Consider the following 27,955-nt stretch of genomic DNA (forward strand, 5'->3'; position numbering starts at 1 on the left):
AGTTCATTGGAATACAGCTGGCCTGAGCACAGCGGAATCGGGGAGACTCTCCAGACTTGGCGGCATTGTGCAGCCTCTGGAGGAGGAGGACATGGAGCTATCTCAGGTAGGGCCTCTCCCTGGGAACTGGGACTTGGGCCAGGCATGGAGGGAGAGTTCTTTAGGGCTTGCTCTTCCTGGGGAGAGCAGCAGAGGGACCTTGTGTACCAGGTCCTGGGTATTTAAGAGCTCTGCTGGTCTGTGAATATGTAGACCAGTCTGGATGCTAGAAGCATTTCTACCATTACCAAGAGTATTGGCTAGAACATCTATATAGGGATCATCCAGCCCTGCAGCCAGGAGTGAGGACATCAGTTTTCTGTTGTTTTGGGTGCTGAGTTGAACCCACCCGAGGCCTTGCCTCTGATAGGCAAGTGCTCTACCACTAAGACCATCCCCAGTTCTGTGATGGCTGCTTAGGTCTGTGGGGCAGGGAGGAACAGAAAGGCTTCAAGTTAGGTGATGCCTGTCCTGCTCACCAAGTCACTTTTCTGCATCCTTGATGATATATCCTTCACTCTGTTCTCCAAAACCTCCTTGAACTTTGCCTTCTTCTGAGCACCTGAAGGTGAGTCCTTAAACTTCCCCTTTCTTCTGCTCTGTGGACCAGGCTAACATCCCAGTTTCTTTAGGACTGGGGATGGTCCTGAGTCAAGACCATCTTCCTGTGCTCTCAGCGCCAGGCTGGGCCCTGCTGAAAAGGAAAGAGCTTACTCAGAACCACCACTGGGAACAGAGTTACTCTCAGGGGTCACAGGCTGCCACAAACACACTGTGTGAATCTTGTTTGCGTGTATGTTTGAGAAAGCATGTCATGGAGGCCAGCCTCATAAATCGCTCACCTCTCAAGTGCTGGGATTACAAGCCACACTCAGAAATTACATATACTGAAGAGCTAGAGGAATGAAGTCAGGGTCCTGCCCACTCTGGGCAAGCACTTTCCACTGAGCAAAATCTTCAACGATCCACGTGGCTCTTAATGACATTTCTAATCAAGTTTCTCTGAACATAGTCCATTGGATTATGGCCACATGTCCACGAAGAGGATCAAGGTCTATGATGACCTGCCAGCTGCTAAGAAACTGATGAGTCTCCATTTTGGGATTCAACAGAACCAGGGGACTCTAGATGATACTGCAAAGAGCTCCTTCCTGGGCTTTGCAGAAGGTTTTGCTTTGCTTTTTAAGATTTATTTGTTAAGTATACAGTGTTCTGTCTGCATGTATGCTTAGATGCTAGAAGAGAGCACAAGATCTGATTACAGAAGTTTGTGAGCCACGTTGTGGCTGCTGGGAACTGAACTCAGGACCTTAGGAAGAGCAGCCAGTGTTCTTTTTTTATTATTATTTTATTGCTATTTATTGAGCTCTACATTTTTCTCTGCTCCCCTTCCTGCCTCTCCCCTCCCTGCTTCAATCCTCCCCCAAGGTCCCCATGCGCCCAATTTACTCAGGAGATCTTGTCTTTTTCTACTTTCTACTTCCCACATAGATTATGTCTATGTAAGTCTCTCTTAGTATCCGCATTGTTGTCTAAATTCTCTGGGATTGTGGTTTGTAGGCTGGCTTTCTTTGCTTTATGTTTAAAAATCACTTATGAATGAGTATATGTGATAATTGTCTTTCTGTGTCTGGGTTACCTCATTCAAAATAATGTTTTCTAGCTCCATCCATTTTCCTGAAAAATTCAAGATGTCATTATTTTTTTCTGCTGTGTAGTACTCCATTGTGTAAGTGTACCACATTTTCCTTATCCATTCTTCAATCAAGAGGCATTTAGGTTGTTTCCAGGTTCTGGCTATGACAAACAAAACTACTATGAACATAGTTGAGCACATGTCCTTGTGGCAAGATTGAGCATTCTTTGGATATATACTCAAAAGTGGTATTACTGGGTCTTGAGGTAAGTTGTTTCCTAATTTCCCGAGAAATAATCACACTGACATCCAAAGGGATTGTACCAGCTTGCATTCCTTCCCACCAGCAGTGCAGAAGTGTTCCCTTTTCCCCACAACCTCTACAGCATAAGTTGTCATCAGTGGTTTTGATCTTGGCTATTGTTACAGGTGTAAGATGGAATCTCAGAGTTGTTTTGATTTGCATTTCTCTGATGACTAAGGATGTTGAACATTTCCTTAAGTGTTTTTCAGCCAATTTAGATTCCTCTGTAGAGAGTTCTCTGTTTAGGTCTGTACTCCATTTTTTTTTTATTGGATTATGTGGTCTTTTGGTGTCCAATTGCTTGATTTCTTGTATATTTTGGAGATCAGACCTCTGTCTGATGTGGGGTTAGTGAAGATCTTTTCCCATTCTATAGGCTGTCGTTTTGTCTCATTGACCATGTCCTTTGCTTTACAGAAGCTTTTCAGTTTCAGGAGGTCTCATTTATTAATTGTTGCTCTCAGTGTCTGTGCTGCTGGGGTTCTATTTACGAAGTGGTTCCCTGTGCCAATGCTTTCAAATGTACTTCCCACTTTCCCTTCTATGAGGTTCAGTGTAACTGGCTTTATGTTGAGGTCTTTGATCCATTTGGACCTGAGTTTTGTGCATGGTGATAGATATGGGTCTATTTTCATTCTTTTTTTAAGATTTATTTATTTAGTTAGTTAGTTAGTTATTATATTTACAGTATTCTCAGTATTCTGTCTGCATGTATGCCTACAGGCCAGAAGAGGGCACCAGATCTCACTACAGATAGCTGTGATCCACCATGTGGTTGCTGGGAATTGAACTCAGGACCTTTGGAAGAACAAGTAGTGCTCTTAATCACTGAGCCATCTCTCCAGCCCCCTATTTTCATTCTTCCACATGTTGAAATCCAGTTATACAAGCACCACTTGTTAAATATACTTTTTTTCAATTTGATATTTTTTGCTCCTTTGTCAAAAATCAGGTGTTCGAAGATGTGTGGATTGATATCCGGGTCTTCTATTCGGTTCCATTGGTCCTCCTGTCTGTTCTTATGCCAATACCAGACTGTTTTCAGTACTGTAGCTCTGTAGTAGAGTTTGAAGTCAGGGATTGTGATGCCTCCAGAAGTTCTTTTATTGTACAGGATTGTTTGACTATCCTGGGTTTTTTGCTTTTCCATATGAAGCTGAGTACCATTCTTTCGAGGTCTTTGAAGAATTTTGCTGGGATTTTGATGGGCATTGCGTTGAATCTGTGAGTAACTTTTTTTTAAAGACAAGAATTTTACTATTAGCCCAGGCTGGCCTCAAACACAAAATCCTCCTGCCCCAGCTTGCCAAATTGTGCACACCTAAATTTTTTGTTTGTTTGTTTTTGGAGATAGTGTTTCTCTGTGAAGCACTGGCTGTCCTGAAACTAACTTTGTAGACCAGGCTGGCCTTGAACCCACAGAGATCCGCAGGCCTCTGCCTCCCCAGTGCTGGGAGTAAAGGCGTTACCACCACTACTTGGCTCTGGGCATACTTTTTTTTTTCAATGTGAAATTGGACTGAGATGTCTCAACAGGTCAAATGCTTGCTGATCCCCCAAACCCTTGGGAAATGCTAGGTGAAACTAGCCCTATGGCTCATGCTCAGCAGATGGAAACAGGTAGATTCCCAAGAGTTCAAGGCCAGCCTGGTCTACACGCTGAGTTCTTGGCCCTCCAGAAATACACAGGGAAACTCTGCCTCAAACAAAACAAACAAAAAAATCTGGGTGTGGTGGCAAACCCGTGTAATCCTGGTACTGAGGTGGCAGAGGCAGGAGGATTCCTGGAGCTCACTAGCCAGTCAGTCTAGGTTCAGTGAGAGACCTTTTCTCAGAAGATAAGACAGAGTGTGACTAGCGAAGGCCTAAAGATACCGGTAGATCTCTGCTCTGGACTCAAATCACTTGGACTCATACATAGATATTTATATCCTTGTACCTATGTATGCATATGAACACACATACCTCACACACACACCACACATGAACACACATACCACAGCACACACACACCACACATACGTGCATGCGTGCACACACACACCAGAAAAATTTAAAAGCATACCTTAGGCTATTTTTTTCCCTTTTCTCTTTTGGAGATAGGATCTCATATAGCCCAGACTTACCTGAAGTTCACAGTCTACTTGAGATGACCTTGAACTTCTGATTTCCTGCTTCTGCCTCCCAAATTCTGGGACTACAGGCACACACAGTCATGTCCAGCTTCATTTTCCTCTAAAAAAAAAAAAAAAGTCGGGCGGTGGTGGCACATGCCTTTAATTCTAGCACTCGAGAGGCAGAGGCAGGCAGATCTCTGTGAGTTCGAGGCCAGCCTAGTCTACAAGAGCTAGCTCCAGGACAGGCTCCAAAGCTGCAGAGAAACTCTGTCTCAAAAAAAAAAAAAAAAACCACAAAAAACCACAAAAAACCAAAAAACAAAAACCTGGAGAGATGGCTCTGCTCTTCCAGAGGAGCCACATGGTGGCTCACAGTCACCTGTAACTCCAGTTCCAGGGAGTCAGACACTGTCTTCTGAACTCTGCGGCCACCGGGCAGGTACAGGGGCACTTACATGCATGGAGGCAAAACATGCATATAAAAATAAAATAAATTCTTAGAATCCTCCGTTGAGTTTCTAGTAACCTGGGGTCTCGGCCATGGTTTGTTAGTAGGCTTCAGCCACAGACTTGTGACCTAGCCTCTTCCCCAGCCCCAGGCAGAGCCCCAGCACCTGCCCAGGAAACCACTCTCGCCTCTGCTTGTACTGCTGTTCCTTGTATCTGAATCTTGGCCTCACAGACCTTCCTGAGTGCCTGAGCGTATTCCTGGGCATAGGAATCAGCTCAGACCGCACGCGGAAACCATCCTTGGCTTCACTGTTTAAGGAACCCTGACTCTAAAGGTCTGCAAACCTCATACTCATTTCCCTTATATACATTTCAAAAATCTCGTTAATCCCCTTTCTCAGATAAACAGAGGCTAACTCATTTCTCATGGTAATCCCGGCACCTAGCCAGCTAGAATTGCTCCGTAAATACTTGCAAATGGATGAAGGTAGAAAAAGAGCGAAAGCCGCCTGGAGACGAACGTACAGGGAGAGGGAAAAGTGCACTAGCGTACGGAAAGGATTAGCCTCGGCAGAAGGGCTCTGCAGAGGTCCTTAGTAAAAAGCAGCCTAGCCTTGACATTGTTCTTTTAGGAAAAGGACGCGGAAGGAGGTGTAGAGGAATGGCGGGAACGAGGTGGAATGAGGTGGGGGGAGCTCGAAGCAGAGAGGAGGGTGAGGCACAGCTGCGGCAGCATTGACAGGAGAGCCTGGAATAAGAGATGCCAGCTGCAGGGGGTGGGGGCGGCTCCAGATCAACTCTGATGACAGACGCGATGCGTGGGAGAGCGGTAGGGGGCGCAGTCAAGGTTGACTGAGGGTTCCGGCTTGGGAGACAGGGTGGGGTGGAGATGCCTGCGGTGGACGCGGTTCCTACTCTTTTTCCTTGTTTCCACTTTCTATTTGGCAAAACACACACAGAATAAAATTTGCTATTTTAGCTATTTTTGAATGTATAGCCCAGAGGCAGCCACCCCTCCACCCATCCCCAGCACTTATTTCATCTTCTCAATTTGAAGCAAATTAAGCTTTTCCCCTCCTCCCAGCCCCAGGCAACCACTATTCATTCTACTTTCTGAGTCTAGGAGTTGGACTCCTTTGGGTGTCTGGAATAAGTGGGAGCAGAGTGTTCGGTTTCTTGTGCCTGGCGTATCTCACTTAAAATCTCATCCACAAAGCCTCTTCAGACTCCAGCATGCCACCCAGCCTCCTTCATTTTTATTTTTTTTATCGTTTAAAGATTTATTTATTTATTTTATGTATATGAATGCACTATCTGCATGTATGACTTTACGCCAGAAAGAGCATCAGCTCCCACTATAGATGCTGTGAGCCACCATGTGGTTGCTGGGAATTGAACTCAGGACCTCTGGAAGAACAGCCAGTGCTCTTAACTTTTGAGCCATCTCTCCAGCCCCTTACTTTTATTTTTTTTTAAATTATTTTTTATGTATATATGTGTGCATTTGTGTGAATTTACACCACTTGCGTGTGGGTGGGAAGGGGTGCCTTCATAAGAAACCTCATCTCCTGCAGCTGGAGTTGCAGTAGATTTTACCCCCGACCCATATAGGTACGGGGAACTGAACCCCTGGCCTTCTGGAAGAGCAGCCAGTGCTCTTAACTCCCCAACTTCTCAGACCCTGCATTTCTTTTCTTAAGGCTGAAGGACGCAGTGCTGTATGGTATCACACATCTTGTTTGTCCACTCATCTACTGGGGGCGCAGGGTTCGTTCTCCTTTTCACTATTACAGGGTCGGACGCCTGTGCCAGCACACGAGCTCTTTCCTTTGAACACCTGTTTTCAAATGTGATGTTGTGTGTTTAGCAGCGGAGTTGCTGGATCGTCTAATAATGCCGTGGCTACATTATCTAGGAGCTGGCGATCTGTTTTCCATAGCACACGCAACTGTGAGCAAGGGCTCTCGATTCTCCACAAACTTATCAACACCTACCTGCCTTTAAAAAGTATTCCATAGTGAGTTCCAGGCTTGCCTGCTCTACAGAATGAAACCCTGACTAAAAGACAAACAACAACAAAGCTCTAATAACCAGCAATAAAACAGATACCATGCAAAAATTATTGTGTGTGTGTGATATGTATGCATATGTGCAGCCACATCCGGACATACCTGTAGATGCCACAGTCAACCCTGGAAGTCAGTCCATGCTTTCGGGGTCTTTGTTTACTGGGTAGGTACCAGGCTAGCTGGACTCTGAGCTTGCAAAGATTCGTGTCTGTCTCATCTTGCCGTGGGAGACTGGGATTGCAGGCTGGGCCGGCTCCCCTAGCTGTGTGTGGGTCCCAGGCTGAGCTCAGGCCCCTAGGCTGTCACAAGCTCTTTATCCACTTAGGCTATGCCCCAGCCCTAACTGCTTGTTTATTTCTGACAGGCTCTTTGTTTGTAGGCCAGGCTAGCCTCATGTTCACAGAGAACCACCTGCCTCTGCTTCCTGAGTGCTGGGATTAAAATCATGCCCACCTAAAATCACCAGCCTCGAAACTGTGCTCTTGTTCTGCGTCTCCAAAATGACTGACGATGTTGAAAAGCGTTCTGTCTGCCTATTTTTTTGGTTGAGCAGTGTATTCAGCCTTTGCTTGTTTTAAACTGAGCCACTTCCTCTCCTTTCTCCTCCCACTTCTACCCAGCACTGTTATGTACTCAAACCTTTACGGTTTGCCCTTATTCCAAACATAGTTGCGCAGACAAAGAGCCCTGTGGAAGCAGCTGAGATTCTGACATGGCAACCTAAGGTTGTGTCTCGTGAGATTTCTAACAGTGTGGTGACGGAATACATTTGAATTCATAACTAATGTCTAGCCTTTCTGACACAAGTCAGCTGAGCTATTCTGATTTCTAGGTTGGTGTATTTCCCCCACAACATGAATGGAAGAAGGCCAATAAATGATGAGCAACAATTCAGGGTTTGGCCACAATCTATGGGGAAAGGCCTTCTATCCCCCGGTGCCTCACTTAAGCGGGGTCTGAGCAGAGAGTTTTCTCTTCTCCGCATCTGTACCATGTTCTTCAGTGCAGATCTCTGCTGCTCTCAGCTCTGCACACTTGGCAGAGCTCCCCATTCCCCAACCCCCCTCATAATTCCACACACAAGTTTCTACTAAATTGGATTTCCTGATCCTCAAGAAGGACTGAGATTTGATTAAAGGCCTTGATATTCTTTGCCTTTACAGGGCTTATTTCCAGTATGGATTCTCTGATGCCAAGGAGTGTGAAGCATCGCTGAAGGTACTGTACCGTCTCGATGTCTGCAGAGTTTGGCTCCAGTGTCAACACAAAAACAGCTCTCACATCAAAGACAATGAGACAGTTCATTCTGGAAACAACTATGCCCAGAAATTCCGAGCTGGGTTGCCCCCATGCCATGTTCCAATATAGTAATAGTTCTCTAGAGATTTATAGTTACAGAACAAGAAAAAGGCATGAGTCAAGGCACTTCAAGTTGTTACATTTATTCAGTGCGCATGAGTGCATATGCACATGGGGTCAGAGAAGAGCTTGTGGGACTTCTTCTGCCCTGTGGGTGGGGCAGCTCTTCAAGCGCTTCACTGGGCTGGCAGTAAACACCTTCACCTGCTGAGCTTCTCACAGGTCTCAGGGCGCTTTTCAAATCCATGTGTGGGAACAGGAGATAGGCGGGTTAGAGAAAAGTGTAAAAAAAAAATCTGTTACAGATTTCCGATGTTACCTTAGCTTTCGGGGTTGGTGGGAGCTGGTGGTCTCTTAAGGTAATAATACATCCCAAAGGTTTCACATGACAGGCAGAAGACTATAAGGCCAGATACAGAGGTGGGCAAATGTTGATTATTAAGGGGACTAAAGACAGCCCAAGAGAATTTGCATATGGTTCTGCCATCCTCCAACTCTCCACAATCACAAAATTCTAGTTCCGTTAATCAGCCACACAGAATCTTTAGCATAGGGATGGCTTTTCACTGGAAACATCTGTTGGTGCCCACATGGTAAAGGCTTTGCTTCCTATTTCACTTGCTGGGTTTCGATCACACAGGACAAAGTAGGAATCCTTCGGTGCTGCGTTTTCAATCTTTCACCACTAGACATATGGCTCTGAGTGTCTCCTTAGTGGCCTTCATTTCTCTGAGAAAGTTCTCTAGGTTATTGAGCATTTTATCATGAAAGGGGGTGTCCCCCCTCTTCATTTTATTTTGTATGTGTATGAACATTATGCCTGCAGGTGTGTCTGTGTATCACATGCATGCAGTGCTCTTAGACACCAGAAGAGGGCATTGGGTCACCTGGAACTAAAGTCAAAGATGTGAGCCACTGTGTGGGTACTGGGAACTGAACCCCGGTCTTCTGGAGTAGCAGTCCATGCCCTTAACCTCCGAGCTGTCTCTCCAGCTCCTTATCAAAGGTCTTTCTTTTTCTTTACCAATTTTTATTATTTTTTAAAAAATGTTTTGTGTTTTGCTTGCTTGGCATGTGTACCATGTGCAGGCTTGGTGCCCATGAAAGTCAGAAGAGGATGTTGAATTCCCTGGAGTTGGAATTACAGATGGTTGTTAGTTATCGCGTAGGTGCTGGGAACCACACCCAGGTCCTCTGAGCCATCTCTCCAGTCCCTCACTAATTTTTTGACAGTCTTGTCACATAGCCTTGCCTGGCCTGGAACTTGCTTTGTAGCCCAGGCTGGTCTTAAATTTGTGGCGATTTTTCTGCCTCTGCCTGAGCTGGGATTACAGCATGCACCACCAGGCTTGACCTCCACCACTACTTTTGTTTATTTGTTTGTTTATGTTTCGGTTTTCTGAGACACTCTGTAGACCTCAAAATCAAATATGTAGCTAAACCTAACTTTGAACATCTGACCCTCCTACCCCAGCTCCTGAATGCTGGCTGGGATTACAGTTTGGTGGTCCCACATCCACACCCATCAAAGAATCCTTTTTATTAACTAAAATGATTATTTCTTCCCCTTCATTCTAGTAATTTGCTGTATTGCATGGGTTGATTTTTGTTGCTGTTGTTGCTATTTTTGAGACAGGGTCTCATGATGTATCCATGATCGCCTAGAACTCATAATGTATACCAGGCTGGCCTTGAACTCATGGAGATCATTCTGGCTCTGCCTCCCTAGTGCTGGAATTAAAGTCTTGTGCTGTGCTATAGTTTACAATCTATTTATTATGCTGCTTTGTTTCTTCGTATTTTGCTGGGAATTTTTTTGCATATATACTATATCCCCAATCTCTCCCTCCTTCCGTGTGTGTGTGGGGGGGGTGAGGGCTGTATGTCAACAAGCCCATATTTGGTTTTTTTTTTTTTATAACTTTTATATTTACTTATTTAGAGAAAGGGTCTCATCTATTCCAGGCCATCTTTAGCTGTTCTCCTTCCCTGAAAAGACTCAGAGTGAGGTAAGACAAAGGCAGTCAGCCAGGTAAGGTGGCAGCTGACTGTAATGCCAGCACCTGGGAGGAAGAGGCAGGAGGATTAGGAATTTAAGGTCACCTTCAGCTATGCAGTGAGCTAAAGGCAGGCATGGACTACATGAGATCCTGTCTCAATGTCAGAAAACATAACTAAGCACTCTAGAGGCAGAGGTTGGCAGATCTCTGTGAATGTGAAACCAGCCTGGTCTTTATAGCAAGTTTCAAGCCAACCAGAGCTACACAGTGAGATCTTGTCTGGAAAAGCAAACCAAGAAACACAACAAGGGACTATGTGTTGGGTCAGTGGGTAAAGGTACATCCTATCAAGACTGATGACTTCAATCAGACCCTAGTGGCCCACACAGTAGAAAGAGAGATCAACTTCTGGCTTTCACATGCACGCCCAACCTGAGGATCACAAATAAAATACTTTAATGTACGGGAGGGTGTGAGACTGGAATGGTGGCTCAGCAGTTAAGAGCAAATACTGCTCTCGGACAGGAACCAGGGTCAGTTGCCAGCACCTGTGCTGATGGTTCACAACCACCTGTAGCTCCGTCTCCAGGAAGACTGGTCATCTCTGTGCTCTTTGAGCATCTGCACTCATGTAAAACACACATACACACACATAAGTCAAAACGTAAAAAAAAAAAAAAAAAGAAAAGAAAAGAAAAGAAAAGAAAAAAAGAAGCAGCATGGCAGTGCCTCAGTGGGAGGGACTGGTCAAAGTTAGTTGGAAAACTCGCCAGCCTTCACATTTCTGTTTCTTTCTCCTGCATCAGGAAGTCTTTGCTGCAGGCTTCCAGTGCACTGATGTGTGATTTTTCTTAGAGCTTGCTGTGTTTTCTTGACAGAGCTGGGGAGAGTTCCCACCCTGCCCTTTACCCTTTGCTCTGCATCAAGTGTTTCCTCTGACATGTCAGAGGAAAAGCTCTGACATCAGAAATCCAGCTGTCACGTTCTGTCTTGAGCCCCCAGCAACATGAGCATGGTACACAGCAGGCATCCCCGAACTGTCTGTTGACCTTCCTTCCTTCCTTCCTTCCTTCCTTCCTTCCTTCCTTCCTTTCTTTCTTTCTTGTATTTTTGTTTGTTTGTTTGTTTGTTTTTCGAGACAGGGTTTCTCTGTAGCTTTGGAGCCAGTCCTGGAACTAGATCTTGTAGATCAAGTTGGCCTCGAACTCAAAGAGATCCTCTGTCTCCTGAGTGCTGGGATTAAAGGCGTGCGCCACCACCACCCAGCTGAATGCAGATTTTTCAATAACTTCTTTAAGTGTTTATTTCAGATTTGCTTTTATTTTATACCTATGAGTGTTTTGTCTGCATGCGTGTATGTGTACCACGTGCGTGCCTGGTAACTACGGAGGCCAGAAAAGGGTTTCAGATCCCCTGAAATCTGAGTTAGAAAAGTTTTGAGCCATTGTGTAGGAACCAAGACTAGATTCTCTGCAAGAGCAGCAAATGCTCTTAATCACGGAGCCATCCTAACTACCCATCTTCCTTTTGAGACCAGAGACTCACTATGTAGCTTTGGCTGGCCTGGAACTGCAGGTGAGTCTGAGCCTGCCACGTGGGTGCTTGGAACTGAACCCAAGTCCTCTGCAAGAGCAACAAGTCCTCTTAATGGTTGAGCCATCTCTCCAGCTCTATTTGTTTCTTAAGATTTATTTATTATATATACAGTGTTCTGCCTGCATGTATGTCTGTGAGCCAGAAGAGGGCACCAGATTTCATTACAGATGGTTGTGAGTCACCATGTGGTTGCTGGGAATTGAACTCAGGACCTCTAGAAGAACAGTCAGTGCTCTTAACCTCTGAGCCATCTCTCCAACCCCCCAGCCCTATTATTTTTAATTGTAATAAAATATACATAAAAATTATTGCTGTCACATATTTTGAATTGTTTTTAATTAGGTGCATGTATATGTGTCTCAGTGTGTGTTTTTTGCGGGTGAGGGGCCACAGAGGACAAAGGTGTCAGATCCTTGTAACTGAAGTTAAGTTACAGGTAGTTGTGAGGTGCCCGATGTGGGTGCTGGGGAGTCACACTCAGGTCCTCAGGAAGATCAGTACATGCACTTAAACCACTGAGCCATCTCTCTTGCCAGTCCCTCCTCCCCCTCTGGGACAGGATCTTGCTATGTAGCTCAGGTTTGACTCTGAACTTGTGCAACCCTCCTGCCTCAACCTCCAGAGTGCCGAGACTAAAGGCACACACCAGCTCACCTAGTATTTCTTTCACCATTTTAAGTGTGTCATCCGGTAGTATCAAGGGTGTTCACTTGCTGGTGACTATAGACAGTTACCACCGCTACCCATGGCCAAGATATTTCACTGTGCAAAACTAAAACTTCTATTTTTGTCTTTGTGATAAGGCCTTGGCACACTGCCTTGACTGGCCTGGAACTTGCTTTGTAGACCAGACTGACCTCAAAAACAGAAATTCACCTGCCTTTGCCCACCAAACACATAACTTTGAATCTATTAAGCAATAACTCCCTATCTTCTGCTCTCCAGGTCCTGGGAGCTATGGCTTTCCATCTCTGAGCTGCTGTGCGTCTCACAACAGTGAAATAGTATGCTATTGTGTTGTGCACAACACGTTGTACATATGTGCAGTTGTCTACTGGCTTTTGCCTCTCATAATGGTGAACTCATATGCTATTATCTAGTGCATCTCATATAGGTTGAATCACTTGTCTGATGTGTCTCATATAGGAGGAATCATTCACTATTGTTTTGTGCTTCTTATGCCACTGGAATCTATTTTCTTTCTTTCTTTATTCGATTTTTTTTTTTATTTTTCAAGACAGGGTTTCTCTGTGTAGTTTTGGAGCCTATACTGGAACTCACTCTGTAGACCAGACTGGCCATGAACTCATAGAGATCCGCCTGCCTCTGCCTCCCAAATGCTGGGATTTAAGGCGTGCGCCACCACTGCCCGGCTAATCATCTGCTATTTTCTATTGCTTACAGGTGCAATCATTTCCTATTGTCTTTGCATCTCATCGAGGTGGAATCATTTGCTACTTTCTTGTGCATCTCCTTTTGTTGCAATTATATACGATTGCCTTCTGTATCTCATATAGGTGGAACTATACGCTATCATCTTACGTAGTTCATGCCCAGAGAATCATAGGCTGTTGTATTGTGAATCTCAGGGGGAATCATTACATATTGTCTTTCGCATTCCATAGAGGTGGAATACCTTGGTGCATTTCATTTTGCCAGAATATGCTATTGTCTTATTTACCTCACACAGGTGGAATCACATGCTATTTTCCTGTGCATCTCCTTTAGCTGGAATCATTGGGGGGTTGTTAGATGGGAAGGGGCAGCCACTCAGGCAAAATGGTGGCATGGGTGCTAGCACCAGTCTGGGGCTGAGCGAGGATTTCAGGACAGTCAGCTGGAGGTGGGCAATATCAATTGACCAATTTACTCTTTTATTTGGGACATTTCCTCTTGTTGATCTGTCCTTTTTCTTCAGCTGTTTCACTTGTCCAGTAGTCTCTGGATTCCTTAGTTGGATGCTTTTATTCTCCTTGAAAGATAGGAGCAAAACCCTGCCTCACTAACTATGGGAGGTTCTATTTTTGGCAGGTTATATTTTTACTAGGGCAAAATGTTTTTCAGCAACAGAAAAGTGTTATCTTTCAATTAAAAGTATTCTCTTGAAAAATTGAAACTAAATATACCTTAGTATGTGTGGATAAATAAACCTATAGTTTCCCTCCAAACTTCCCTCTCCTCCCCGCTCTTACTCTTGCCCTCCCTGAGTCTCCGGATTACACTATTTTGGGTGAGTCAGTTCTACTTCTATTTTTGTGTGTGTTTTATATGTGTGATACACACACTCTCTCTCTTTCTTGATTTCTTGTATCTATATAAAATCCTAGAACCTCAAATGGGAGAAGACACATATTTATCTTTCTAAGGCTGACTTAATTCACTAAATATGGTTATTACTAGTTGTACTTGTTTCCTGCAAATATCACAACTTTGTTCTTTTCTTTTTAAATCTTGTGTGTGTGTGCGCGTGCGCGCACGCACAGGTGCACGTGTGCTCTGGAGGTCGGGAGACAATTCTCACAAGTCTGTGCGCTCCTCCCAGCATGGGTTCTGGGGATAGCACTCTGGTCATCAAGTTTGTGGCTTTAACTGCTGAGTCACCTCATTAACATTTTTTTTGATGGGCTTTTGAGATATGACCTTGTGTAGCTTGGACTGACTTCAAATTAGTTGAGGCTGGTCTTGAGTTCTTGATCTTCCTACCTCTGCTTCCTAGGTGCTGGGATTAGAGGGATGACAATGTTCTAAAGGTTTACTTATTTTTATTTTCTGTGTATTAGTGCTTTGCCTGTCTGGGTATGTGTACCACATGTGTGCCTGGTGCCTGTGGAGGTCAGAGAGGACATCAGAGCCCCTGGCATTGGAATTACCACTGGTTGTCAGCTGGAATGTGGATGCTACAAACTGAACTTGGATCCTCTGCAAGAGCAGCAAGTGCTCTTAGTTGCTAAACTATCTCTTCCATATTTTTTTTTTAAGATAGTCTCATTGTGGAGCCCTGACTGGCTTGGCACTCACTGTGTTCTAGACTCATTTTTTGTTTGTTTGTTTCTGTTTTTTTCTTCTTTTTGTATTACTGATTTTTATTGAACTCTACATTTTTCTCTGCCTCTCCCCTTTGCCCTTCAAACTTCTCCCATGGTCCCCAGGCTCCCAATTTACTCAGAAGATATTGTCTTTTTCTACTTTCTACTTCCCATGTAGATTAGATCTATGTAAATCTCTCTTAGGGTCCTCATTGTTGCCTAAGTTCTCTGGGATTATGATTTGTGGGATGGTTTTCTTTGCTTTATGTTTAAAAACCACTTGTAAGTGAGTACATGTGATAATTGTCTTTCTGGGTCTGGGTTACCTCATTCAAAATAATGTTTTCTAGCTCCATCCATTTTCCTGCAAAATTCAAGATGTCGTTATTTTTTTCTGCTGCGCAGTACTCCATTGTGTAAGTGTACCACATTTTCCTTATCCATTCTTCAATCAAGGGGCATTTAGGTTGTTTCCAGGTTCTGGCTATGACAAACAAAGCTGCTATGAACATAGTTGAGCACATGTCCTTGTAGCACGATTGAGCATCCTTTGGATATATACTCAAAAGTGGTATTACTGGGTCTTGAGGAAGGTTGTTTCCTAATTTCCTGAGAAATCACCACACTGACATCCCAAGGGGTTGTACCAGCTTGCATTTCCACCAGCAATGCAGAAGTGTTCCCTTTTCCCCACAACCTCTTCAGCATAAGTTGTCATCAGTGTTTTTGATCTTGGCTATTGTTACAGGTGTAAGATGGAATCTCAGAGTTGTTTTGATTTGCATTTCTCTGATGTCTAAGGATGTTGAACATTTTCTTAAGTGTCTTTCAGTCATTTTAGATGCCTCTGTAGAGAGTTCTCTGTTTAGGTCTGTACTCCCTTTTTTTTTTTATTGGATCATTTGTTCTTTTGATGACCAATTTCTTGAGTTCTTTGTAGAGATCAGACTTCTGTCTGATGTGGGGTTAGTGAAGATCTTTTCCCAATTCTGTAGGCTGTTGATTTGTCTTGTTGACCATGTCCTTTGCTTTACAGAAGCTTTTCAGTTTCAGGAAGTCCCATTTATTAGTTGTTTCTCTCAGTGTCTGTGCTGTTGGGGTTATATTTAGGAAGTGGTTCCCTGTGCCAATGTGTTCAAGTGTACGTCCCACTTTCTCTTCTATAAGGTTCAGTGTAACTGGCTTTATGTTGAGGCTAGACTCGTTTTGAACTCATAGATCTGCCTGCTTCTGCTTCCCAAGTGTTGGGATTAAAGATTTGTGCCACCACACCCCAACTGGAATAACTGTACTTTATGGCTGAAAAAAAATCCCACTGTGTATATATACATTTTTTATACATTTCTCTATGAATGTAGCACAAATAATAAAAACCCAGAGACAGACATTGGGGTTCAGCCTGAAAATCAGAAAAGCAAAGCAGTCAAGCCACTCGAGAGCTCTTACCTTTACGAAATCTTCAGATTGAAAAAGAGCGAGTTCCTGGCTTATCCAGCTTTATATTCCCCTCCAGGGCTGAGATTAAAGGCATGCACCACCGCCAGCCTCTATGGCTAACTTTTGTGGCTGCTGGGATTAAAGGTGTGTGCCACCACTGCCTGGCCTGTATGGCTGACTAATGTGGCTGTTTTGCATTCTGGTCTTCAGGCAAGCTTTATTAATTAAAATACAAATGAAATATCACTATAGATGAACTAGGTAGTGAATAGTGCTGCAATAAATGAAGACTAATGTGTGAATATTTCTTCTATGTTTACCTGTAGTATTTTGATACTCAGGACTGATATAGCCAGGCCATGTTAGGTTTATTTATACTTTTTGTAGAACCTATATATTGACATCCATAGTAGCTAGACTAGCTTACATTCCCAGTATCGGTACATAAGGGTTCTTTTTGGTCTACATCCTCACCAGCATTTCTTTTTTTTTATAAATTTTGATTGAGGTAGGATAGGATTTCAATGTGGTTTTAATTCACTTTTCTCTGATGTGCAGTGAGCATGAATGCTTCCTTATATGTCTAATGCCCATCTGTACTACTACATCTTTTGAGAACTGTTTTGACGCAAACCCGGCGCTACAAACCTTCTTCTTTAGAGGGCCATGTTCCCCACCTTTAATCCCAGCATACAGAAGGCTGAGGCAGGTGGATCTCTGAGTTCAAGACGACTCTGGTCAACATAAGTGAGTTCCAAGTCACCTACACAGTGAGATTCTGTCTCAAAAAACAAATGGTCTCCTTTAAAAGGAACAATATTAATCCCAGGACAGCATGGTTTTAATAACTTATGCTGAGCTATTCTTTTGTTGTTTGGGTTTGGTTTTGGGGGTGATCCTAGGCTGAACTCGACTGACCTTTAGCTCCTGATCCTCCAGCCTCCACCTTATAAGTGCTGGGGTTACAGGACTGCGGTGTCACACCAGGACGGAGAGAGGATTTGAACCTGAGGTCCTAGTTCGTTTTATGCTGTTTCAGGTAAGCCGATCTCCCCCTCTAAAGAGACGCCTCCTGTTGAGCAGACTTGTAGCTCTAGGGTCCTGTGCATTTAAGAGCCAGTAAGAGCCAAGGACCAAGCCAAGGTGTAGACCTTAACTATCTGAGAGGGCAGAGAAGAGCAGAACCTACAGGCTGCTCGCAGGGCGGAGGAGTGGAGCCCCCTAATCCTACCCAGAGGACTCGAAAACCTGGGCGTGGTCGGGCTGTGCGAACAGGTCGCGGCAAGCAACAGCAAAGTGATTTTGGTGAGGTTCCGCCGAAACCCTACAGCGCACTCCCGGGAGGAAAACCTGAGGTGTCCACGACGGCTAGCACGGCCTCCCTCGCCTGTTTCTGGTTTCCTCACCTCCCGGCGAGTTATTTTCTTTACTTGGCCCCTAGAATAAATTTCCTCTTGGTTTGGCCTGACGCAGACCGGGGAGAAGCCCTCAAAGGCCCTCGTGGCCACCACGCAAGCGCATCCGGGCGGGTTGGGGAGGGGCCGGAGCGGGCGCACGCCTGCATGGGCCCCGCCCCTCTGCCGCGCCGCCCGTGACGTCACGGGGCGCCGGCCTCCGCCCGGCTGCAAGCGGTGAGAGCTAGTGGCGGTCCGACCTGAAGCCACTGGATCGGGAAGGGATTCGGGTGTCGAGATCCTTCTGGAGGGGGCTTTGGGGAGGACGGGAGGCCGAGATGCACCAGCCGCTACTGCCCCTCAGACTCTGTCCTCCTTCCTCCTACCCTCCCTTTTGCAGAAGTTCCGGGACGTGGGGCCGCGCAGGGGCCGAGCATATGTGACACTTGGCGTTTCCCAGGGGCTTCCACACTCTCCCGTGCTCTCCCCCCACTCCTTATGCTGAGCTCCTGCCTTCCAGATGTTTATTTTCACCAGTCTATCGCTTCTTGCCTGGAATAGGGTACTCGGAAGTTGGAGACGGATTCCAAATCTTAACCCTACTACTTCTGTGTTAAAAGCCACAATTTTACTTCTACTGGCGTCTGGTCTTAAGGATCATTATGATACCAATAATAAGAAAGGCGATGGATGTCTGTTGGATTCCTGCATGGCCAAGTACCGACCAAACTACTGCCCCATCGAATCCTCATTACTTGGTGTTCTTAGAACTCCCAGTTCACATCTTAACTTCGCTAGAGAGCAGCAAGACAGATTCATTCGTTCATTCCTACCTAGCTGGTTAGCTTAGCTCCAAAGTACGAACTTTGACCCAAGACACTTCCGGTCTGGATTCTGGCTGTACTGTTTGGCTGCCAAACCCCTGGCCTCATATCAACTACTTCCTCTTTTCCAGGCGAGAATTCTTTTCACATCCTCTTTGCTAGTACAGAATGCTGTCCCCTGCTTCTCCCTTGGTTATTTTAGCAACGAAATTGAGCAAGCATTTCTTAAGTGCTCTAAGGAGGTGAACTTTTTGGGTACAGAATCTTAGATTTTGGTCCTGGCTCTGCCATCTCCTGTGTGTCCTTGAGCAAATTTATTGTCTTCTAGCTTTAGCTTACCTTTGAGTAACATGGGTGAGGGCCTTCTGACCTGCAGGCTCTTGTCCAGTTCTCCCTCACTGTCCTCCAGCAGGCACTCCGTGGAGGCCCAGACCCCTCTGCTCCCCATGGGCAGCTGCCAGGCAGGGCACAACCTGCATCTCTGTCTGGCTCATCACCCACCTTTGGTCTGTGCCACTTTGATCCTGCTGCTCCTTGGCCTCTCTGGTCTGGGCCTTGGTGGCTTCCTCCTCACTCATACATCTGGCCTACGTAGCCCTGACATTCCACAGGTAAGTACCCGGGTGCTCACCCTGCTGGTATATGTCTGCCCCTGTTGCTAATCTCACTTCTCTCTCACTCCTCTTTTGCACACAGGATTGGGTTGCCTTCTTGAGGTCTTTTGGCCAGCTGAGCCTGTGCCCCGTGAATGGGACAGTCACAGGGAAGTGGCGAGGGCCTCACGTCGTCGGCTTACGTACTACTTTGAACTTCGGAGATGGTCCAGATAGAAACAAAACCCAAATATTCCAAGCCCAGATCCATGGTAGTCAGATAGGATTGAAAGGTGAGAACTGGGGAATATGGGGGTCCAGCACCAGAACAGGTAGGGTTGGGCCCCATCTCTGACTTCAACAGACTGGTGACCTTGGGTACAGCTGTGCATCTTAGTTACCCCTGCTGCAATGCAGACTGGATAGGAGAAGATGCTTGCAGTGAATATTGTTCACATTCACTATGTTTTGACTTTGCTGTTCCAGTTCTAAGTTTCTTCAGTTCTGTCCTAGCATGCCCCAGGAGGCCTTAGGTTTAACACCAAATACCCCTCCCCAGGATGAATATATATATAGAGAGAGCGTAAGCATGCCAATACTGCCAGGGTTACATTGGGAGTTCGTCTAAGACTACATAACAAGTTCCGAAACTATCTCACATACATGTATATGTCTGACAACACTGAAGTATGAGTCACTGCGGATGTGTGTTCCCCTCATTTAAAGTAAGTCACTTTTAGTCTATTTACACAATTGGGAGTCATCCTGAGATTTTGTTTTGTTTTGTTTTTGTTTTTGTTTTTGTTTTTCGAGACAGAGTTTCTCTGTAGCTTTAGAGCCTGTGCTGGAACTAGCTCTTGTAGACCAGGCTGACCTAGAACTTTTTTTAGTCGTCTAAGTAGATCTGCACCTTAGCTGTCCTTGCCCTCTTTCCCCCAGGTTTCCTGGCCTCTTGCTCTCTCTGGTGGCCTATCTATTCTGAACATTGCTACGACACGCAGTCCTTTGTGACTTGAGATTTTTAAGGTTCATCGTGGTGCTGCATACTTTTAATCCCAGCGCTGGGAAGAAAAAGGTGCCCAGGTGGATCTCTACAAATTCCAGGCCAGCCTAATCTACATAGCAAGGCCCAGGCCAGCCAAGGAAGGAAGAAAGAAATTATTTTTGTTGTTGTCGTCGTTTTTTAGACAAGGTTTCGCTGTAGCTTTGGAGCCTGTCCTAGACCATACTGGCCTTGAACTCACAGAGATCTGCCTGCCTCTGTGCTGGGATTAAAGGCATGTGCCACCACCACCCAGCTGTAATTATGCAATTCTTAACACCAGTTTTTGTGTGGACATACATTTTAGTACCATTGAGAATATAGGCACAACTGGAATATGGGGTAGTTCTGTGGTTAATCTTTTGAGGAACATCCAAACTGTTAAACCATCTTTTTTTTTTTTAAGATATATTTATTATGTATACAACGGTCTGCCTGCATGTGTCCCTGCAGGCCAGAAGTTGCACCAGATCTTATTCCATGTGATCGTGAGCCATCATATGGTTGCTGGGAATGGAACTCAGGACCCCTAGAACCATCAGTGCTCTTAACTGCTGAGCCATTTCTCCGGCCCCTGTTGTACCATCTTACAGTCTAACAGCTGGAACTTTGTGTTTTCTTCCGTCCCCACTAGCCCTTTGTTTTGTGTGTCTGTGTTTGAGGCAGGGTCTCTCCATGTGACTCTGTATGCACTCATTGTGTAGATCAGGCTGGCCTCTGCCCTGAGCGCTGAGCCAAAGGCGTGCACCACCATTCTACTCACCAGTGTTCACACTCCCGCCCTGATCACTGAGAAGCCCTGGTCCGCTGAGGTTCTGGTAGTGATTTTTCAGGTGTGTCAGCTGTCCCTTTAAGTTGTTTACAGTCTAACAAGAATACAGACACAGCAGGAGTACACACCTGTCAGTGTATGAAGTCGGCTGGTGAAGGAAGACCTTCCAAGGATACAGCATTCAACCTGAGGCTTTTAGAATGTGTAGCCATGTACCATTCCAGGCAAAGGGAGCAGCAGACAAAGGCATGTAGATGGAAAGGAACCAGGATGGCGTGTTTATGAACTTCCCAGTGTCAGTGTGGATGGTGCCTACAAGGGACGGAATACTGAGCTGGGAAATAGGTCCAAAGCAGGAAGTAGAAACTCATGGACAGTCTTTTAGTTAATTACAATTACTTAGTTACTTGTTTCTGTGTGTGTGTGAGCATGGATATGTGCCACGGCATACTTGTGTAAGTAAGTCAGAGGACAACTTTCAGGCATTGGTTCACTCCTTCTAGGTATGAGCTGCTGTCGCTGGCATCCCATAAAAGATTTTGTATGTACTGGGCGGAGGTGGCGCCCTGGCTATCCTGAAACTTGCTTTGTGGCTGGTCTCAAACTCAGAGATCTACCTGCCTGTGCCTCTCAAGTGCTGGGATTAAGGGAGTGCACCACCATGCCTGGTTTGCATGTATGCATATGTCTATGACTGCTGTGAGTGTGCATGCTTGTAATGTGTGTGGTGGGGGTGTGCTTTGTGTGTGTGTGTGGTATATGTGTATGTGTGTGTGGTGTGTGTGGGTGTATGTGTGCAGGCTTGTGAGGGGTATATGTGGGGGTGTGGTGTGTGTGTGTTTACTGGAGGAGACCTGGAGAAGGGATCAGATCCCTTGGAGCTGGAGTTACAGGCATTTGGAAACCTCTAGATGTGGGTGCTGAGAACTGAACCCTTTGCTGCTGCCCATCTCTCTGGCTGCACACTCAGTTTTCCATCTCCTGTTTTGCTCCTCTTTAGGGTCCTTTGCAGGGGAGTCTATCCTTGTCACAGCCAGAGGGGCCTCAGGAAGAACTCCAGAGACCTGCCTCTATTTCAGTGCTAGTCCAGAGATCCTGCCCTCTAGCCAGCCACCTATATCCTGCTCAGAGGAGGGAGCTGGAAATGCTGTCCTGAGCTCAGTGATGGGTGAAGAGTGTGTCAGGGTGTGGAGCCACGAACGCCTCGTGCTCACCAAGCTCCTGACTTCGGTAAGTGCCTCAGGTTGATCCTCAAGGCTTCGTGTGCAGCGCTGTCCGAAAGGGTTGAGGAGGCAACCTCACGAAGCAGAACTTGGTCTGTTGTAGTGCCAGCTCTCTTCCAGCTCTGGTACGCCAGAGTCTGAGGCTGGAGGATTGAAAGCTCACTGCCAGTCTGAACTTTGTAATGACAGTCTGTTCAAATAGAAGGACAACAGCGAACAAGCGTGGGTTTTTATAACCCTGCCTTAGGTTAGAGGCAGCGTGGTCTGGAGCAAGTATCGGAGCCTCTCTAAGCCTCGTCACCAGTGACGTAATTTACAAAATCCAGTAACTAAGGACTGAGTACAAATGACCTAAAGTAGGACTAGAGAGATGGCTCAGTGGTTAAGAGCATTGCCTGCTCTTCCAAAGGTCTTGAGTTCAATTCCCAGCAACCATATGGTGGCTCACAACCATCTGTAATGAGATCTGGTGCCCTCTCTGGCCTGCAGGCACACATGTAGGCAGATATTGTATGCATAATAAATAAATAAATAAATAAATATTAAAAAAAAATGACCGAAAGTACTCAGTGCAGCGCCTGATGCGAAACAGGTTTGATCAGAGACCGCAGCCATTTGCTGTTCTCTGACTTGGAGACTAACATGGTCTACAAAGAGAGTTCCAGGACAGCCAGGGCTACACGGTGAGACTGGGTAGGGGTCCAGCTCCTTTTCCCAGGGAAGATGATCCTCCAAGGAGGAAGTGAGCGCAGCCAGCCTGTTGGGATTCACGTGAGAGCCTAGGGATGACAGAAGGAAGCAGGAGATCGCAGTCTCAGCCGCTTTGGGAGCTGCTATGTTAGGCCAAACGGTACAGTCGATACCGATGGAGCCGCCTAGAGCTCTCAGAGAAGAGAAAGAGACACCTGCAGGGTGGAGGAGCTGAACCGAGTGGAGGAGGAGACTGGGTAAAGAGCTGCTACAATCTCACGCCCCATAATTTAAAAAGCCTCTTGGTGGCCCATGCCTTTAATCCCAGCACTCGGGAGTCAGAGGCAGGCAGATCTCTGAGTTCAAGGCCAGCCTGGTCTACCGAGTTCTAGGACAGCCAGGGCTACACAGAGAAATCCTGTCTTGAAAACAAATAAACAAAAAGGCCATTAGGGGAAGCAGAATCTGGCTCTACTTGCACAGTCCTTAAGCAGGTAAAGCCATTTTCTGGCAATGAAAGTTTTGTGGCTGGAGAGACAGCTTGGTGGTTAAGAGCACAGGCCACCCTTCCAGAGGGCCTGGGTTCAATTCCCAACACCCACATAGCAAATTACAACTATTTGTGATCTTAGTTCTAGGAAATCCGATGCCCTCTTCTGGACTCTGCAGGTACTGCATGCAGGTGTTGCACAGATAATGTATGCAGACCAAATACCCATAATACAAATATACATATAAAAATATTTTAAAAGGGCCGGGTGGTGGCAGCGCGTGCCTTTAATCCCAGCACTTAGGAGGCAGAGGCAGGTTGGTCTTTGTGAGTGCTAGGCTAACCCGGTCTGCAAAGTGAGTTCTAGGACAGCCAAGGCTGTTATACAGAGAGACCCTGTCTCAAAAAAACAAACAAACAAACAAAACCCCACCCACCAACTTAAAAGGAACATGCCTGGATGTGATGGTAAACATCTCTCAGCCCAGCACCCAGAAGGCTGAAGGCAGGAGGAGCAAGAGAGTTGAGGCCGGCCTGAGCTACATAATAAGGCCTTGTTTTATTAAAAGGGAAGGAAGGAGGGAGGGAGGGAGGGAAGAAAGACTGGTGGAATGTGGAAAATAGTGACTCCTGGGAGTTCAGCTGACTGGGCAAGAGAGCAGTTTGGAACCCATCAGGACAAATGTTCTCTTTGACCTATCCCAGAGCCGCTCCCTGGGTGTCAGGAGGACTCTGCCTCCTGGGGCTTACCTCTGTTTTTCAGGGTGTGGGGCAAACTGTCTTCCCACTGGGAGATTCCCAACCCTCTCTGTTGTCATTTCCCGTCCCCTGTCCCCACCGCTAGGAGGAGCTAGCTCTGTGTGGCACCAGACTGCTGGTCCTGGGCTTGGTCCTGCTGCTCTTCTGTGGTTTGCTCTGCTGTGTGACTGCTGTGTGCTTCCCTCCGCGCCCAGACTTCCACTGGTCTCGAACACGGCTTTGAGGGCACGGCCTGCCCCTCCCTCTGTTCTCAGGTGAGATTCTGTGGGAACCGGTGGGGAAGGGATGGCATTTGTAATTTGGTAAAGCAGATCCTTTGACTCCATCCTCAGATGCTGCTTCCTGTAAGTCCCTGAGAGCCCTATTCAGCTGTCTCCTTATGGGAACTGGAAACAATTTTTTCCAGAAACATACAGTGTTTTTATTATTTTTCTTTTTTCTTTGTGTGTGTGTGGCCGAGCATGTGCCGTGGTGTGCATGTGGAGGTCAGAGAACCACCTTGTGGAGTTGATTCTCTCCCACATTTATGTAGGGTCAGGAGAACTAAACTCAGGGTGTCAGGCTCGCTTTCATGGCAGGAAGCTTTACCTGCGGAGACGTCTCGCTGGCCCTATTTTTACTGTGAAATAAGTAACTTTCATGTAAAAAGAAAAACCAAGCTGGGCTTTGGTGGCGCACACCTTCAATCCCAGCACTCGGCAGGTGGATCTCTGTGAGTTCGAGGACAGCCTGGTCTACAGCGTGAGTTCCAGGACAGGCTCCAAAGCTACAGAGAAACCCTGTCTCAAAAAACCAAAGAAAGAAAAAAAGAAAGAAAAGCCATAAAAGTACATTTTGGGAAATTATTGTAAAGTGGACACACCACCCAGGGAGAAAAAGACTATTACCAACAATTCCGATGCCTCCCCTAAACTGGGTAGTGGCAGCGCCGATGCACGCCTTTAAACCCAGCACACAGGAGGCAAAGGCAGGCAGATCTCTGTGAGCTGGAGTCCAGCTGGTCTACATAATGAGTTCCAAGACAGCCAGGCCTACACAGAGAACCCCTGTCTCAAAAAAAAAAAAAAGGCACCTCCTCCCCTTCATTCCTGACAGTGCTCCCACTCCTCCTGTGCACTCCGAACGTGTGATTAGTGAGTGACAGGATCACAGCCAATGAAGGTCATTGGAGGTGTGGTTATTTAAATGAAAGCTTTCCACAAATATAGATGTGGTTTAATTTTATCTGTTTCTATTTTTTTACCCCCCTAAAACCCTGCCCTTACTTTTTTGTAAGATTTATTTATTTTTATTTATGTGTGTATGTGTGCGCCTGCATGAGTTTATGTACATCATATGTGCACAGGAGCTCAAGGAGCCCAGAAAGGGTGGCGGATCCCCTGGACCTGGAGTTACAGGTGGTTTTGAGCTGCTAAATGTAGGTTCTGGGAGCCAAACTCAAGTTCTCTTCAAGAGCAGTAAGTGCTCTTAACCTTGGGACCACCAGCCCCTTACTTTCCTTTTTTTGTTTGTTTTGAGATAGGGTCCCATTTGTAGCCCCAGCCACCTGACACGTACTGTGTAGACCAGGCTGTCCTCAGAGTCACAGAGATTCACCTGCATCTGTCTTCCAAGTGCCGGGATTGAAGACATTTACCAACATACTGGGGCCTAATTCTTTGACTTGCTATGCTTTTGTACACATCCTTTGTGACTGCTGTCTTCCGAGTCATGTTCTGACTGTAAGACTCAGCAGAGCTTCTCTTCACGCCTACGTTTATGGCAGCAATGATGAATTAAGAGGGTTCAGGTTTGGTGATCTGTTCTGAATATGTAGTCTTGCTTTTTTCCTGAAATTTATTTAATATTGGTTGATTCATTTTGAGACAGGATCTCACTATGTAGCTCTGGATGGCCTGAAACTTGCGGGGTAAGCCAGACCCAAAGTCATAGAGATCTACCTGCCTCTGCCTCCTGAGTGCTGGAACTAAAGGCATACACCAGTACCCCTGGCAAAACTATTATTTTTTAAATTCCTTTTATTTATTTTAGGAGAGCCATGTGTATGTGTGCACACAACAGTGCACATCTGGAGGTCAGGGGACAGTGTCCAGCAGTTTGTCCTCTCTTTCCATCTTGTGGGTCTTGGGAATCACACTCAAGCTGTTAGCCTGGAGACAGCCATCCTGCTGGCCTTTCTGGAATTCTACTCAGACAGCTCAAAAGAATCTAATTAATGGTGATGCCTATTAACTGGACATGTACTCTGCCCAAGCATTCTGTGTGTTTTTCTTCATGTAGTCATCATTGCATTTAGAAAACGGCTTTCTCTACTAACTAGACTTTTGGAGGGAATGAGCTTGGCAAATGTAGCCAAGGATGGCCTACTATTAATACCACCAGTTACATCCTCTCATTGAGTGAAAAAAATCTATCCAAAAAAGATCTCCATCTTGTTGGGAGACTTGCACCCCATTTGAAAGTATTATGCAGCTGGGTAGTGGTGGCGCACACCTTTAATCCCAGCACTCAAGAGGCAGAGACTGGTGGATCTCTGTGAGGTCGAGGCCAGCCTGGTCTATAAGAGCTAGTTCCAGTACAGGCACCAAAGCTACAGAGAAACTCTGTCTCGAAAAAAAAAAAAAGTATTATGCATCCAGCTCTTAAGTCTTCCTCAGGTTCTGCTGGCCTTTGTGTGCTAGGAAATTACTGTGGGAGAGTGGAAGCAGTCTAGACTATGGAACCGCTCCAGCCTTTGTTAATGTTCCTTGAAGCTCTGTCCCATCTTCTAGACTTAGAATAGCAAACAGTGGAGCCTATTCAGTCCTGGAGCGGGAAAAGGCTTTCAGCTTTCTGGCCCCTGGGTGATTATAGGGTCTTGAGGCTACCCCATGGGATTAATGCCAGAACCTGTCCTCAGATGTCTCTTCCGCTCTTCCTTCCTCAGTTTTTGGGCTTTCTTACCTGTTCTGTTTTTACTTTTTCTCCAGGTGAAGATCAAATTCTTGGGCCTACTTCTGAGCTTAGGAGACCTATTACAAAAAAAGAAGAACTGGAATGTGCGAAAATAAATGGCTTTTTGACTACTGTTGTGTAAGGTATTTATTGGGGATTGGATTAAAGTAAGCCTTTTGGGGGATACTTTTGCTTGTTTACTTAAAGGATTTCCTTTTATTGTGTGTGCACATAGGCATGATGTATGTACATGCCATGGCATGTACGTGGAGACCACAGATCGATGACTGTATTCTCTTCTTCAGCCTTTTCGTGGGTTCAGGGGATGGAACTCAGGTTGCCAGATTTTCACGGCAAGCACCTGCTTAGCCGTTTTGATCCCGTCCCCTTTGTGGTGCTGTGAATTGAACACAGGGCCTCAGAAACGCTAGGCGAGCACTCTGTCGCTGAATGATATCCCTAGCCTTGTTTCGTTTTATTTGTTATTTGAGACAGGATCTCACTATATAGCCCTGGCTTACCTAGAACTCACTCTGTAGACCAGGCTGGCCTCAAACTCAGAGATCTGCCTGCCTCTGCTTCCCAAGTGCTGGGATGAAATGCCTGCTCCTTGAATTATTTTTTTCTTTTTTGAGATGAGCTCACACTGTGTAGTCCATGCTGACCTGGATCTCAAAATCTTCAGATGTAACCCTCTTCAGGGTACAGATGACTAGCATCCTTGTTATCCTTAGTTTGGAATATAGGTTGGCATAGGGCATGGGTCACTTACTACTTTGCCCATGTTTGTGAATTTGTTTTGGAAAACATTTGTGGGTTTTTGTTTGTTTGTTTCCGAGACAGTGTTTCTCTGTGTTCCAAGCAGCTCTGGCTGTCTTGGAACTCACTGTGTAGACCAAACTGGCCTCGAACTCACAGAGTTCTGTCTGCCTCTGCCTCCTAAGCACTAGGGTTAAAGTCATGTACTACCACGCCCAGCTTGGTTTTTTGGTTTTTTGTTTTTTTTTTTGTTTTTTTTTTTTTTTTTGGATTTTCAAACTGTCACTCCATTAGGTTACATGCTGCTGAACTTGTATTCTGCTTCAGACTCAGCCTGCCGAGTGCTGGAATTGTAAGCATTGGCTTCACTATATCTTTTAGACATACCATAGCCCCCAGTTGTGGTCATTTGGTCACTTGTTTTCTTCCATGAACTCAAATT

The 27,955-nt window shown here is 45.7% G+C and overlaps 1 protein-coding gene across 5 annotated transcripts; it reads left to right on the forward strand.

The window, feature by feature from the left end:
- Window positions 1-26,885, forward strand: Tmem219 (transmembrane protein 219). Of its 5 annotated transcripts, none has more exons than XM_085693108.2 (8): window positions 1-106; window positions 7,779-7,833; window positions 16,973-17,072; window positions 18,661-18,862; window positions 18,948-19,137; window positions 21,659-21,888; window positions 23,906-24,074; window positions 26,790-26,885. In XM_085693108.2, the coding sequence occupies exons 4-7, from the start codon at window positions 18,698-18,700 to the stop codon at window positions 24,041-24,043; spliced, it is 723 nt and encodes a 240-aa protein (XP_085549234.2). In that variant the 5' UTR covers window positions 1-106; window positions 7,779-7,833; window positions 16,973-17,072; window positions 18,661-18,697; the 3' UTR covers window positions 24,044-24,074; window positions 26,790-26,885. The 5 variants fall into 5 exon arrangements, with proteins under 5 accessions (XP_085549234.2, XP_048310898.3, XP_048310897.3 ...); XM_048454941.3 differs by having other exon boundaries at window positions 18,664-18,862; XM_048454940.3 differs by lacking the exons at window positions 1-106; window positions 7,779-7,833; window positions 16,973-17,072 and adding an exon at window positions 17,582-17,664 and having other exon boundaries at window positions 18,664-18,862.
- Window positions 26,886-27,955: the final 1,070 nt, after the last annotated feature.

Source organism: Myodes glareolus, chromosome 7 (genome assembly GCF_982192425.1).
Source record: "Myodes glareolus chromosome 7, mMyoGla1.1, whole genome shotgun sequence".
NCBI classification, from domain to species: domain Eukaryota; kingdom Metazoa; phylum Chordata; class Mammalia; order Rodentia; family Cricetidae; genus Myodes; species Myodes glareolus.